The sequence below is a fragment of the Gracilinanus agilis genome, chromosome 2 (assembly GCF_016433145.1).
Source record: "Gracilinanus agilis isolate LMUSP501 chromosome 2, AgileGrace, whole genome shotgun sequence".
In the NCBI taxonomy this organism is placed as follows: domain Eukaryota; kingdom Metazoa; phylum Chordata; class Mammalia; order Didelphimorphia; family Didelphidae; genus Gracilinanus; species Gracilinanus agilis.
In genome coordinates, this window is record NC_058131.1 from 243,089,776 (window position 1) to 243,104,552 (window position 14,777).

Here is a 14,777-nt window from a genome sequence, read left to right on the forward strand (position 1 = left end):
GGAGGAGAGGGGGAGAAAGGGAGAGACAGAGAAACAGAGAAGGGGAGAGACAGAGATGGGGAGAGAGACAGACACAGAGAGGAGAGACAGACAGAGAAACAGAGAGGGAGAGACAGAGACAGACAGACCGAGAGTGGGGGAGAGACAGAAAGTAGGAAAGAGACAGAGAGGGAAGGGGGGGAGGGACAGACAGACAGACAGATACAGAGAGAGACAGAGACAGAGACAGCCAGAGATGGGGAGGGAGAGAGACAGCCAGAGAGGGGGAGGGAGAGAGAGAGAGAGAGAGAGAGAGAGATATGAACTGACCAGACACTGTCTCAGTGGCCGCACAATAACTACTCTATTTGGGCAGAAAGCAGGCCATCTATGGCTCTAAGGGCTCTACAGTTAGATCTAATGATGGGATTCAAACCCTCAATTTTCCTTTCAGAGAGTCAACAAAGGCAAATGGCAAATTCTTGCCACCTATCCTGTCCCTGTGGGCCATCCCTGAGGGGTTTTCAGTTCATGTGAATCTAGAAGATCTACAGAAGAAATTCCCTAATGGGTCCTAGGAAAAGGGGAAAAGATTATTTATTCCCTTCCATTTACTGAGTGTCTACCCTGAGCCAGGCACTGTGTTAATGAGCACTTTACAAATATTCTCTCATTTGATCACACAATGCCCCCTCCTGCACTCAGTTTCTGACCATGCATTCTGAGCTTCGGAATGAAGGCTCTAGAACAGGCAGGGATGCCAGCTCAGAGACTGACCAGGATGCTGCTCTGAGAGGAGCCTGTAAGGGGCATATGTGGAAAGAGCTCCTCAGCTAGGGACGGAGGAAAGACCTGATTCAAACCCTGTAAACAACAGAAAACAAGAGGATGGCTCTCCCTTCTCCAAGCCTGGGATGAGAAACACAGGAACTAAAAAACTTGGTGTTTAGCCACACACATATGGCCCACAGGCCATGTTTCCTTTATGAAAAATAGGATAATGAATCCAGGCTTGGGGAGAGCTGGGGGGGGAGGAATCTGGCAGGACTGAGAAAAAAGGCAGACAACCAGCCTATAAAGCTACCAGAAATCTCATTAAGCCAAAGCCGTGCCCAGAATCTACATCTCCTACAGGCCAGCCTTGGAGACAGCCTTCTCCCCTCTAAGCAGCCTGCACTTGGTTACCCTGGGATAGAAACGTTTGAGGAGCAGAGTGAATATACGATAGACCTCCGTCTCCACATCCTTTGCCCTTTCCAACAGAACACGGCGACTCCCCAATCGCTTACCTGTGCATTTGAGCAAAGCCAGTAACACCTGATTCTTCCCATCTGGAAGGAAAGAGAAAAGGGAAGTGAGGGGCTGACCTCTAATTCGGCTCTACGAACTTCAGACGGCACGATATCATGCATGAAACGTTTATGAAGGATCTAGGTGCAGGTCCCAGCACCGTGCCCATCACAGGGAGGCACTTCCCTGCAGGCCGATGGCGGAGAAGACGCTCACACAGAGAGCTGTAACATACCATGAGGGATGCAGCACTCGGGGCCCAAAGATCTGACGGGTGGGTACAAGCAGTTTTATAGAGAAAAGCATCCAATGGGGTATTCTAGGTCTTCAATGAAGAAAGAACAAGAAGGAATGGAACTAGCGAAATGGGGAAGGAAGGCATCCCAGGCATTGGGTACACAGAGGGGTGTTCTGGGGGGACAAAATCATCCTGTTTGGCAGAAGCAGAGAGGGCATGGAGGGGAGTGTCAGGAGATGAAGTTGGAAAGGCGAGGAGGCTCCACAAGTGGAAGGCCTTGAGTGCCGAGTAAAGGACTCTGAATTTTACTTGACAGACAATATGAAGTCACTTTAATTTTTGTGCAATGCAAATTTACCGACACTGAAGGAAAGGAAGGTGAGAAAGCTGCTAAGCAGAGACCTTCTCTGGGGGACACTGAAGGAAGTCTCTCTGCAATGGCTATGCAAAGACACATTATATATTTTCATTGAAATATATACACAGGCTCACAGATACACATAATGTAATATATATACTGTTAAGGTATATAAAGCTTTTTTTAAAGCCCTTGAGGTAAGTGGTAAGGGCTACACAATCAGGGGTAAATGACTTGCCCAGGGTCACACAGCTAGGAAGTGTCTATAGCTAGATTTGAGCCTGTGACATCCTGTCTCCAGGTCTGGCTCTTCTATCTACTAAGCTACGGAGCTGCCTGAAATAAAGCATTTTCATCACAAGCACACTCATGAGGTACGCAGCACATATTATATATTATATGTCCTGTTACTAAGATTATCCAGTCAAACTGTGAGTAAATGGGTACATGTAGCTTGTGTCTAACTTCAAATCCAACGTGTAATACCATGGCAGATGGCACATAGTGCAACACACGCACAGAGACACACAAATGTAAACAAATATACATTTGCACGTTGTTGTTCAGAAGTTTCAGTTGTTTCAAAGGAATGAAACTAACCATGGAATTTCAGGCTCTTATTAAAAGGGAAGAGAAGAGCCTTGTCCAAATCTTTGTGACCCCATTTAGGTTTTCTTGGCAGATACTGAAGCAGTTTGCCATATCCTTCTCCTGCTCATTTTGTAGATGAGGCAAATTTTTAAGATTATAATTACCAACTGTATTATATATTTATGAATATATATGTATTTATATACAATATAAAATTATCAAATTACAAATTGAGATCAACACGGTGAAGTGACTTGCCCAGGGTCACACAGCTAATACTTGTCTGAGGCCAGATTTGGTCTCAGGCGGGGCACTCGATTCTTGAAACCAGTTACCTGCCCCCAGCACACATGTACATGCACACACATGCACACACACACACACACACACACACATACACTCTCTCTCTTTTCTCTATGGCTTGGAAATTCCTGTGCTCCATGACAGAGGCCTGGCAATAAACCAAAGAAGGAAACCCCACTGACATGAATAGTCCTAAACCTTTTCCTGGAACCAGAGGTCCTGGGGTCCAAAGGGAAGAACACGGGGCGTGAAGATATAATACTATAGTGCTCTACTTTTAGAGTCAATCTTTTGAGAGATTCCTGGACTGGGTGAGGGAGGAGGCCTAAGCTCCCACAGTCTAAATTGTAGAAAGACATGTAACCAAATCCAAAGTCTTGAAAATAAGGTCCACTCCCTGCCCTGCCTAATCACATAAAGATAGTGTAAGAATCTAATTTTTAGGAGTGAAAGAGATATCTGAAAGCAGAAGGGAAGAGCTATAAGGGAACCCTACAAAATGGAATCTCAAAACTGAAAGAGGCTTGCAACAAAGACAGAATGATGCTACTAAAATGGGAAGGACTGCCAAAACCAGGCAAGGCCTGAGGGATGATGGAACCCCCTAACTCAACCAAGGATCACACAGCTAGAAGAGTAAAAGCTACCAGAATAAAAATAAAAATAAAAATCACACAGCTACCAGAATAAAAATCCAGATCAATCTCTTGACTTCCAGTCTAGTGTCCTTTCCATTATACCAGACAAAGTGCTCTGAGATCTTTGGACATTTGAGGGACTATAGTCATCCCTGTAATGATGTCTTAGAAGGCAGATATGAAAAGATATTGACAGCAAGTACGTCTCTCTCTTGCCAAATACAACCTTCCTGACCAAGGAAGGTTCCAAGAAAGGTTTCCCTATCCTGCATTCCATCCTCCGGGATCACCAGAACAACCAAGGCACTGATTCAGGTACGCAACATGAAGCACCAAAGAAATAACTACCAACCAGCCCCACTGAATTATATCGGACTCTTTAATGCTCTTCCCATGGCCCCTGACCTGTCCTTCGTACAAACCTTCCACATATTTCTGGATGTTGTCCACCAAGGACTTGATCGAGTTGGGAAGGTTCCAAGGGTCTTCCTGAATGCTTATCTGTATCATGCTCCGGCCCCGGATCGGACATTCCTCCCTCTGTTTAAAGTCTGCAGCAGAAAGAACACGTTAAGAGACAAGCAATGAGGCAGTGACATAGGAGAAGAGGGGAAGTGCAGTGACAATGTATGTGGTCAGCCATGGGCAGGTCAGAAGACATGCCCTGTGACACCCCAGAGGACACTGAAGCCCTGAGCTCACAGAAGGGGCCTTTGATGTCATTTAATCCCATCATTTGATAGAGGGGGAAACTGAGAACTCCCTCATTGGTCACACAGTGAGTTAGTGGCAGAGCCAAGCTGAGAACCTCAGTCTACTGACCCTCTGTTCAACATTCCTGAGTTAAAAGTGCCATCTAGGAGGGGCCCCACAAGGAACACACCTATACAGGCAATAACCAGGGAGCTGGGACTCAGTTCTTGGCACAGACAACCTCACAGGAATGGAATGAAGGTGCGGAATGATGCTGACTTCTTGGTTCTCCCTTGCTAAACAAGGGCTCTGGCCTAACATGTCTAATAGAAAGGATTACTCTAGATTTGCTCTTTCTCCCCTGGAACAGACTGGGACCAAAAAAGTCCCTCAAACAATAAACATGCAGATCTATCTCTGTCCCTCTTTCTCCCCACCTCTCCCCTCCTCTTTCTCCTCCTCTCTCTTCTCCCTCCCTTTTCCCCCCTTTCTCTCCCTCACCTCCCCCTCTCTATCCCCCTTTTCCTCTCCCTCTCAAAGGGCCGGTTTGTTTGTAATGCACTACACTAAGAACATCATAAAGCTGTCAAAATCTCATTAGAAATATGCAACTTATGGGAAGTAGGCAGGGTTAAGACCCTGGCTTCACACATCATACATTCATGGTCATCATTCACACATCATTCACACATGGTCATCCACATAAGTCTATTTCCCTAGACTTGTGCTCCAAAGACCAAGAGCTGAAAGGGACCTCGGAGGCACCAGGTCTTACATCATTCATTTTATAGATAAGGAAACTAAGGCCTTGGAGGATAAGTGACTTGTCCAAGATCACATAGCAAGAATCAGAGGTTATATTTGAACGAATTCAGATCCTCAATCTTTCTTTTTTTTTTTTTTCTCTCTTAATGACTCTAAAACAGAAAGGCAACAGCTGGGCAAACAGGGCTAAATGACTTGCCTAGGAATACATGGCTAGGACATGTCTGGGGCCAGATTTGAACCCATATTTGAACAACTCCAAGCTTGGCACTCTATCCACTGTGTGCTACCCAGCTGCCCCAAAAAGGTTATTTTCAAGGAGGAGAATTCAAGTCAGTATGTGGAATAAGAGTTCCTACAGATTTTTCTTCCTTGGTACTGAACCAGCAGCTTCTAGGCAGACCATGGGAAAAGAAGGCCAAAGTTCAAATTCTGAAGGATCAGGTGCCTGGCCTCACCTCATCTGTCTACCTTACCCCTTCAAGGAGGTCAAGAGCACTGCCTTGTTGACTTTGCACTGGGTAAGCAAGCTGAGCAGTAGGGGAGGAGGGCAAGCAGCTGCAATTCTGGGTCATGTGAAGAAGTGTCAGCTCTGGCTGCCATCCATCTCCAAGGGAAATGAGCCATTTATTAGAGATTAGCTTGTCCCAGGAGGGGGTGGGTGGCTGAGAGGGCAGTTACACTGGAAATCTTGGCTGAGGCCAAGAAGTAGATTCAGAACATTTTCTTCAAGTAGGAGGGATCAATCTTCCCAGTAAGACAAAAAAATCCCAAGGTGGGGAATTCCAAGGAGGGAAGCAGGGCGAGGACTTCAAATTAATGAGTCCCCAAATCTGGCCATCTACCCTGACACAAAAGCATGGCTTGGGTACTAAAAGAATTCCTTCTGCCCACATGTCTAGGTCTGTGTTCCAGACTGTCCCTAGCCTGGACAGAGGTCTCTCCCCATTAATTACCTTGCAAGCTGTGTTCCATGGGGAAATGCTTCGTTTCCTCAAAGGCCTTACTCATGACAGACCCTTTTAAGAGTGCATTGATGGAGTCAACCTGGGGCATTTGACAAAAGGTATTTGGTTAGTGTGGGCCAGGCCTGATGAACCATTGAAAGTCAAGGGTTTCTCAGTATTTCAAAAAATCCAAAATTTCCTCAGTGAGGACACTCAGTAATGTAGCTCACAGCCTTTATACATGAACTTCTGTAGGCAGAAAGTGCCTCCTTTGGGAGCCAATCTTCTGGCAGTGAGGTTCTGAGTGTAAATGGGCTGGTCCATGAACTATATATAATATATATATGGAGCTCTCTGTGACTCAATGGCACATTAAGGTAACTCTTCATTGAAAGAGGATCTTCAAATTATAAAGAATCAGAATGAGAGTGCCTGAGGGGAAAAAGAATTCCAGTTATGCTCCACAGCCTCAGGCCATCTGCCAAATAGACCTGGGGTCTAGAGGACCTGGGTCAGATGACTCTTAATACTGAACAGGTTACCTAGGGTGGTGATAATTGTTATTATTATCATAGCTAGAATTAATAATACTTTAAGGTTTTTAAAGTGCTTCACGCATATTACCTCACTGATCCTCACAACAACCCTGTGAGAGAAATGCTATTATCCCCAGTTTACAAAAGAAGAAAGTGAGGCTAAAAGTTAAACGACTTACCCAAGTTTACCCAGTTCACAATATCTGAAGCAGAACTTGTAAAGACCCAAAATCCAGCCCTTTTATCTACAGCGGCACTTAGCAAGTCATTTAACCTCTCTGGGCCTCAATTTCTTCAATTATAAAATAAGAGGATTGATTTTTTTTAAATCCTTACCTTCTGTCTAAGTAACAGTTTCAAGGTAACGTAAGTAATTGGGGTCAAGTGACTTGCCCAGGGTCATAGAGCTAGACCTGACTCTCTATCCACTGAGCCACCTGGCAACCCAATTCATTGACTTCTATGGTTACCTCTGTCTCCAAATCTATAATCCTATGACATTGCAGAACTCTGGCTTCAGGCTAAAAATATTTGTCTTCATCTATGAGAGGCTTCATTCTCCCAAATTTCCCCAAGAGGAAGTCAGAAGACTAGTAATTATCAGAAGAAAGAAAAGGCTCTACCTGATTAAACAGGTGCTCCAAGCATCCATGGAGTTTGTCCTGTTTATCTGATGGGATCCTCATGTCACACGGTAACTCATCTCCTAGGAGAGAGAACAAGTGAGGAAGTTCACATCTGTGTAGTACTTTCTATCTTTCATGGTCCTTTTCCCATCCAAAATCTCATTTGACTTTTAAAAAAAAAACAACCCTATGAAGTAGGCAAGGCAAGCATTATCATCTCATCATCTCTTTAAAATATGGATTTTATCATGGTATTCCCAGATGCAAAACCTTCAATGTTTCCCTACTATTTGCAGAATATAGTCTTAGCTACTTGGCTCATCTTGCCAAAGCTCACCACAATTTGATTGACATCCACATTCCCAAACTCATCTCCCATTATTTTCCCTTTTATACTCTGACATCTATCCATCCTATAGAGCATTCTCTAAAGGTGAGTTCATTCTCTGGACCTCTGTTCATTCTATTGTCTTTACCTGGACCGCTACTCATCTTCCACACCAAAGTCACCATTCCACCTGACAATGTTACACATATATGGAGAGACACCAGATCATTCCTTAGTGTCTCCCAAGTTATCTTGAAAATGGCCCGTCCTACTTACCAGATCCCATCTCATCACTGCCCAGATAAGAGCTGTTACTGCGGACACTGGTATAAGAGAGGACTGAGTCTCGGTTACTATTGCATTCACTGAAAAAGATACAGAAAGGGCATGATGAGAAAGTCCCCAAAGTCAGAAGAGCAACTCTGCATTTCTAATCTGAGAATAGGAACTTCAGAAAGAGGAAGCTGGACTAAATACACAGAGAGTGGAGGATAGCTTCTAAGCCACTCAGTGAGACAGGCCTAGTGAGTGGGGATAGAAAAGAGTCTTCTTCAGTATTTCTAAATTAGTCAGAATACCAACACCGACTCTAAACATAGAAAAATAGCTACAGAGGCCACAAGATAAGCTCAATCACTAAAGTGGATTCTTTTGAGCAAGAAAACACAAGGACACCAAGAACAACTTAAGGCTGGAACTGAGGGCCTGGTATCCCTTTCTTAAGATAGGAGAAATCTGGAGTTGAACTAGAAGAAGTAGTTTATCTACAATCACTAAGTCAGCAAGTTTCAAAGCTTAGACCTAGTGCCAAGACTAGTTCCACTTCTAAAATACTATTAGCTCATATGATTAATTATAACTCCTTCTAGATAGGAGAGGATACCTCCTCTCATTTCCTTCTCCTGGGGTTTCCACAGATGTGGGAATATTGCATATGAAAGTCAAGTTCTTTCAAGATAGTGATTGATCTTACTGAATTTGTTCTTTTCATCCTCTTTTTCTTTTAAAAAAACTGTAAGAAAGTAAAGAAATGTAAGCAAAGTACTTTCATAATCACTATCTCACATACCACTACCATCAACTCCCACAAGAGAGGGAAGGATTATTATGCTCATTTTGCAGATGAAGAAACTAAATTTTGAAGAGTTGAACCAGATGGTCTGAGGTTATATGGCCTACAAGTGAGAGATGCCAGGCTCCAGGTTCCTTTGACAGAGAAAAGATTCCCCAACTGGTTTGTGACTCCTTAAAAGTATGACCAAGCCTGCCCACTCTCAATCTCATATCCTACCTGTAGGAATCTCGATAGCTCATTGTGTCATGTCCTGAATCCTCCTGGTCCTCTTCTGACACTTTGAAACACACCTTCTTGATCCCACCGTGGTCGGCTTTGTCGATCTCGCTGTCCTCACTCACCAGCGAAGGGGAGACCTCTTCAGTGGAGGGAGGTTCACAGGACCCATCACCCGTTGGTTCTGTGATGGTGGACAGCAGCCTAGAAAGAACAACAGGCACCACCATCATGAAGCACTGGAAATAAGAACCTTCAGCTCCTCTGGTTACAACAGCTCTGGATAATGCCCTAATCTCTTGGCAAGACTATCTGACAAGGATTAAGAGGTTGCTTTACCTTTTCTTCCCCCAACCTCTCTTTTAAAGTCATTGTCATTTCCAATCCCACAGTTATCGTGCTGAGTGACATTTGATATATCACTTCATCCATCTCTAGGATTTGCTTTCTTTCTCCATAAAACGAAGTGCTAGAATAGATCATCTCTAAGGTCCCTTCAATCACTATGGTCTCCTATACTTTATTTGCTAAGATCTCTACCATATCTAATACTGTGTGTTCCAAAGGTCCTATGCAAATCAAACATTTAGCATTCTTTGGCATTTCTATCTGACAACGCTCCAGCTTTAAGTCAAAAGAGCCTGACATACAGGAGTATGGTTTGATGTATTTTCAGGGTGGGCATTTATACCTCAGAAGCAATATAACTAAAGGCTTCATTTATTTTTTGTTGACTATCTTGACTTGAGAAATGGAGAGAATGTACATAAAACTTAAATGTATCCTTCATTTTTGGAGAGCTAGTGGCTAAATATTTATCAGCTTAGAACTTTCCCCTCAGATTCAGCAAGTAGAAATAAAGTAAGCTTCCCACTTTTCAGTACAGGAATTAAAGTCCCAAGGAAAATCATCACAAAGCAAAACTTCCTCCTTATAGCAAAAGCAGGAGTCTAAACCCCAGGGTCTTCCTTCATCCAAGATGGCATCTGAAAGCAAGAGCGATAAAGGGATCTGGGAGATCATCCAGTCTCAATCTCCTGAAATTTTAATTTTTTTCTTTTATTGAAAAATTAACAGTCATTCACCATAGAAACATGTGAGAAGGTGATATAAAAACCACTTTGAATAGTGTTGGATTTGAAGTCAGGAAAACCTAAACTTGAATCCTGCCTTAGGACTTACTGCCTGTATGAAAGTGGCCAAGGCATTTAAGATTTCCCATCCTCAATTTCCTCATCTATGGAATGAGGATAACAATAGTAACTGTGACTCACAAGGTTGTAACGGTAAGATAACAGATACCTTGAAAACCTTAAATCACTATATAAATGCTATTACTATTTTTAAAATGTGTGTAGAGGATAGATTATATATATGAGAGAGCAAGAGAGAGTGAGAGCGAGAAAGCACATGAACAGTCTAAAAACTGGAACTCAAATAATTGAGTCTTTGGTTTGACATTTTTTTTCTGTTATGTATATACACACAGTGTGTATAATTATGTGTGTAACATGTATATGTATTATGTATGTATGCACATAAATGTATTATGTATGTATGCACATAAAAATCCTATATACAGGTGTGTACATGTATAAACAAACATTTATAGTAATACATGTATATTTTGCGTGTACATACATAGATATTTATGCACGTATGTATATAGGAATCAAATGCCTCTATTTGTGTGTTCTGTATTTGTATTTGTGTTCATTTCTAATCCCCTCATTTTACAGAGAAGGGAACTAGTACCCAAAACAGGAAGCAACTGGCTGACAGTTCCATATGATGAGTTGACGGCAAAGTTGACATATGCCCCAGATTTCCTGGCTTCTAGTACAGTTGTGTGTCCACATCACATGGCCTACACACTTCTCTACAAGGTATAAGAACTCAAATTTTTATTGATATAACTATTCTTAACTTCACATGGAGCAACACATTTCTGCAGAACATGAGAGCTTATAAAACAATTTCCTCTTGAACAACTTTACAAGTTTAAACTTTAAGTTTTATTATTTCCACTTTACAGATGGACAAACTGAATCTCAAAGAAGGGAATTAACCTGCCCAAGACAACACATTTGGTATATGTCACAGCTGACATTCAAACCTAGATCTCCTGATTTCCAAGTCTAAAACTGTCTCAACTATAAAACATTTCTCTCCTACATCATTATTATTACTATTACTATTATTATTATTATTATTATCAGTATTGATTCTAAATTCTTACATTTCTAGGCATATAGCCTTTGACCCAGCAAACCTGCTGAATTAAATGAGCAGGAGAAAATGCTGAGGCCATCTCTGGCACAACTTCCTTGCCCCTACTGATTCCTTCTTTCCCCATCCTCAGGTCCCAGCCACCCATCCTTCCTGGTCTCACTTGTTTATCTGCATGACGTATTGCTTCATTTCCTTCACGGCCACATCCAGCTTGTTGAAGAGTTGCAGATAGGCATCCTGGATTTCCCGGTCCTCTTGCTTCAGCAGGAAGCTCAAGCCTCGGTCTTCTTGGATGGGCCCCCCATTCTGTTGGTTGATGGTACTATCCATGAGGCTCCGCTCATGAGATTCCCCATCCTCTTGGGGGAGGCACTTCCAGGATGGGGCAGCCATGGTGGTGATACAGTGCTGGGTATAGGACATTGGGTTTATGTGACCTAGAAGATGAAGGGAAATAGATGTCCCAAAATACCCAATAACCCATTAGGTCAACATATGGCTTAAGAATATATATATATATATATATATATATATATATATATATATATGTATATATATGTAGTTCTCTCCTCTTTTGTATCACTTGATTTCTTAGACATTAGTCTTTCCTCCCCAACTAGAATGTGAGCTCTTCTGTCACTGAGAATAATCTGCTTTCTAGTCACGTAGTATGGACAGAGTGAGACTCATAGTGTGCAATCAGGATATTAGAACAAAAAGATGCTTATAAACCAGGATGTAGAATGTCAGAGCCAGAAGAAACATCAGAACATAGAATGTCAGAGGTGGGAGGGACCTTAGGACACAACAGATGAAATGTCAGCTTCAGGAGGAACGCCAGAAAACAGAATGAAGAGAGTAGAGAACATGAAACATGAATGGGACCTTAGAATATGACAGGGCTAGAACAGGCCTAGAATAGAGAATGTTAGGACCAGAATTTCACAGCTAAAAGGGACCCTAACAGGCCCCGTAGCCCAACTCTCTCAGTCTTTTGTGACTTGCGTGACTTTCCAAAGCCAAAAGCCCAACCTCCTGATTCCCATTCGGATGCTCCTTTTTCAAGATCATGACAATGACTGCATTGACTTGACTAGCATGGACAGAAAAGGAGGGTCCCTGCACCTTGTTCAGGATCGAGGCCAATCAGAGAGGGTTTCCGCCCAAATCGGATACTGAACGACCTCCCCACTGAGGTAGTGTTCTTGGGGTAAGACACTTCCATGAGATTCACATGGCAGTTGGTGGGGCAAAAGTCCAGGCTGCAGAGGGCATGAGGTTCCAAGGAGGCTTGCTTGAAGGCAGGGCTTACCCGGGTCTTCAGCTTTTCTGCAAACTGAGGAAGAATAAGGGATTATTATAATCTGGCATATAGGTGGCTTCTGACCATGTGAAGAGCAAAAGAGGAAAAATAAAGGGTTCTACCCTGGGAAAAATTAGGTTTGTTGAGAAAATGATAGATGCTATGCTGTGTTCAAATATTTCAAGGGCAAGGATGGGAACCTTGAACCTCCTAGCAGAGTGAGGGACATTATTTTGAGTTGATGTAATTTGATGTAATTAGAACTTCCTAACAATTAGGATTGTTCTAACCATGGACACTGGGCTGCTTTATGAGATAGTGACCTCTCTGTATGTAGAAGGATTAAAGTTTCCTTTAAATACATGAAAATTATGGAGGGGGTTCTTTTTTTAAAAAAACCTTTACCTTCCACTTTAGAATCAATACTGTGTATTGGTTCCAAGATAGAATTCGTTTCAGGGCAGAAGAGCAGTGGCTAGGCAATGGGGGTTAAGTGACTTGCCCTGGGGGCACACAGCTAGAAATGTCTGAGGCCAAATTTGAACCCAGGATCTCCCACCTTGGGGCATGGTTCTCTATCCACTAAGCCACCTAGCTACTGCTATAAAGGGGATTCTTATACTTGGTACACACAGCTATTAAGTGGCAGGGCTGAGACTAGAACCCAGGTTTTCTGTTATTCTTTGCACATAGTTGGTGCTCAATAAGTGTCTGCAGAATGAGTGAATAGGACTCTCTAATGCAATACTACATTTCACCCTCCTATCCTTCTACTCCCCTGATCTATCAGGGAAGGAACCATGACTTATCTATCTAAACCTTGTCTCTCTGGTAGTCCTCTGCACAGGAGGCACCCAATAAATGCATGTAGAATTGATAAACTGATTAATTAATGAACCGATGAGATAAAGCAGCACATGGCTATCACCAGGGATCCTGCTGGCCACATCTTGAGGCTCCGGGAGGAAGGAGAAGGGGGAGGTCTGGGGCCTTGCCAAGGAGTGTGCCTACCTCCTGATAGTTGGCAATCCTCCTGGTGATGCGTTCCAGTTTGGTTTCACAGATGTTCCGGAACTCGTACTGAGGCATGGTGGCCACAGCGCTGCTCAGGGAGATGAGGCGCCCGCAGTTCTGCACAAAGAGGCTGTCATCTGCAGCAAAGGCCTCCAGGATCTGCAAGGAAGAGCAAAGGCTTACTTGTCTCTACACAGTCATCCCCTGAACCCAGCTTGGGCACGGCCTCCCTATCCAACTTGATCTCAAAGGATCACAAAATAGCCTGGATGGAAAGGACCTTAGGGGTCATCTAGTCCAAACTGGCTTGGACTCAAAACAGGGGCTCAAACTATTTTTCTTCTCATGGACCAATTCATTTGGAACGATAATGATAGCTCCTATTTATAAAGCCCTTGCTACGAGCCAGGCACTATGCGATTATTATGTCTGTCGAGCCTCACAACTGCCCCACAAAGTATGTACTGTTATCACCCCCATTTTACAGATAAAGAAAACGAGGCAAGAAGTATTAGCTCTATATTCCTGGCCAGCATGGTGCCTTGCACATAATAAATGCTTCTTGAACTGAAAATTCCCATGATCACAGATATGCAAAAAGACCCAGAAATCAGTCTGTCAAAACTGGAAGAGACATGAGACATCTTCTAGGCCAACACACACTTTTGGAGAACCAGGGTCTTACCCCCTGTTCGTTCGTTCGTTCCTTCCTTCCTTCCTTCCTTCACTCCTCCCTCCCCACTTTTTTCTTTCTTTCTTTCTTTTTAAAGGGAAACAGTGTTAAATGACTTATCCAAGGTCACACAGCCAGTAAGGTCTCAGGATAGATTTGAACTTAGATGTCCCTGACTCCAAGCCCACCACACTGCACCGCCTAGGAAGGAGTCAGGAGACTTGTACATGTGCAATTAAATGATTGCAGTCATTTTGGCTGAGTTCTGTGGAAGTCTCAGATCTGCTGTTTTGAGGTTAGTACCCAAGTATAATAGGCAAGCTGGTTTCTTCTGTTATCTTTTCTTTTTTCCTCTAGCTTGTAGAATAAAAGATTGGGGTGACCTGTGATATCACTAGTAGCACAAACTCCTGGGTGAGGAAACTTCCATAACCAATGCAGTTTTCTGCATTAGTCTTTTCTACAATCAATATTCTCAAAGAATACCCGAGAGAGCTGAAAGATGGTCCAGGATCACTCAGACAATGGGACTGGAATGGGGATCTTCCTGGCATCCTAGGACAACCAGGTATCCAATATGCCAGACTACTGGCAAATAATGTAAAACTTATGCTCAACAAAATTATGCAAACTTTGCTTTTACATTTCTAGCAAATCCTTTGACAAGCACTGATCTGGTCAAACCCTTTCATTTCACAGGGTCCAAGGGAGAAATGACTGACCCAATGGGAGGTCATAGAGCACGTAACGAAGCTAAGAGTCCAAAGACTCAAGCTTGGGTTTTCTCACTCCTTCCCCAAGGTTCTCTGCACCACACAATTACTACTTCACTGTTACTACTGAACCTTTTACTGGCTCCTCAGTGTCCCAGAGTATGGTTTTCCTGCTTCTGTGACTTCATTCATGGTTTTTATCCTTCTCCATCTTTTCAAGTTCTACCCATTCTTCTAGATTTCAATTCAAATCCCAATA

At 43.0% G+C, this 14,777-nt stretch overlaps 1 protein-coding gene across 1 annotated transcript in view; it reads right to left on the reverse strand.

Moving 5' to 3' along the window:
• The window catches only part of PREX1 (phosphatidylinositol-3,4,5-trisphosphate dependent Rac exchange factor 1), a 230,217-nt gene that overhangs the window by 15,917 nt on the left and 199,523 nt on the right, over window positions 1-14,777 (reverse strand). Inside the window, exons 23-31 of the mRNA XM_044663811.1 lie at window positions 13,130-13,291; window positions 11,941-12,151; window positions 10,976-11,252; window positions 8,584-8,787; window positions 7,569-7,657; window positions 6,962-7,044; window positions 5,812-5,902; window positions 3,820-3,948; window positions 1,269-1,310 (exon numbers count right to left, since the gene is read on the reverse strand). Coding sequence (XP_044519746.1) covers window positions 1,269-1,310; window positions 3,820-3,948; window positions 5,812-5,902; window positions 6,962-7,044; window positions 7,569-7,657; window positions 8,584-8,787; window positions 10,976-11,252; window positions 11,941-12,151; window positions 13,130-13,291 — 1,288 coding nt within the window. The remainder of the gene's footprint in view (window positions 1-1,268; window positions 1,311-3,819; window positions 3,949-5,811; window positions 5,903-6,961; window positions 7,045-7,568; window positions 7,658-8,583; window positions 8,788-10,975; window positions 11,253-11,940; window positions 12,152-13,129; window positions 13,292-14,777) is intronic.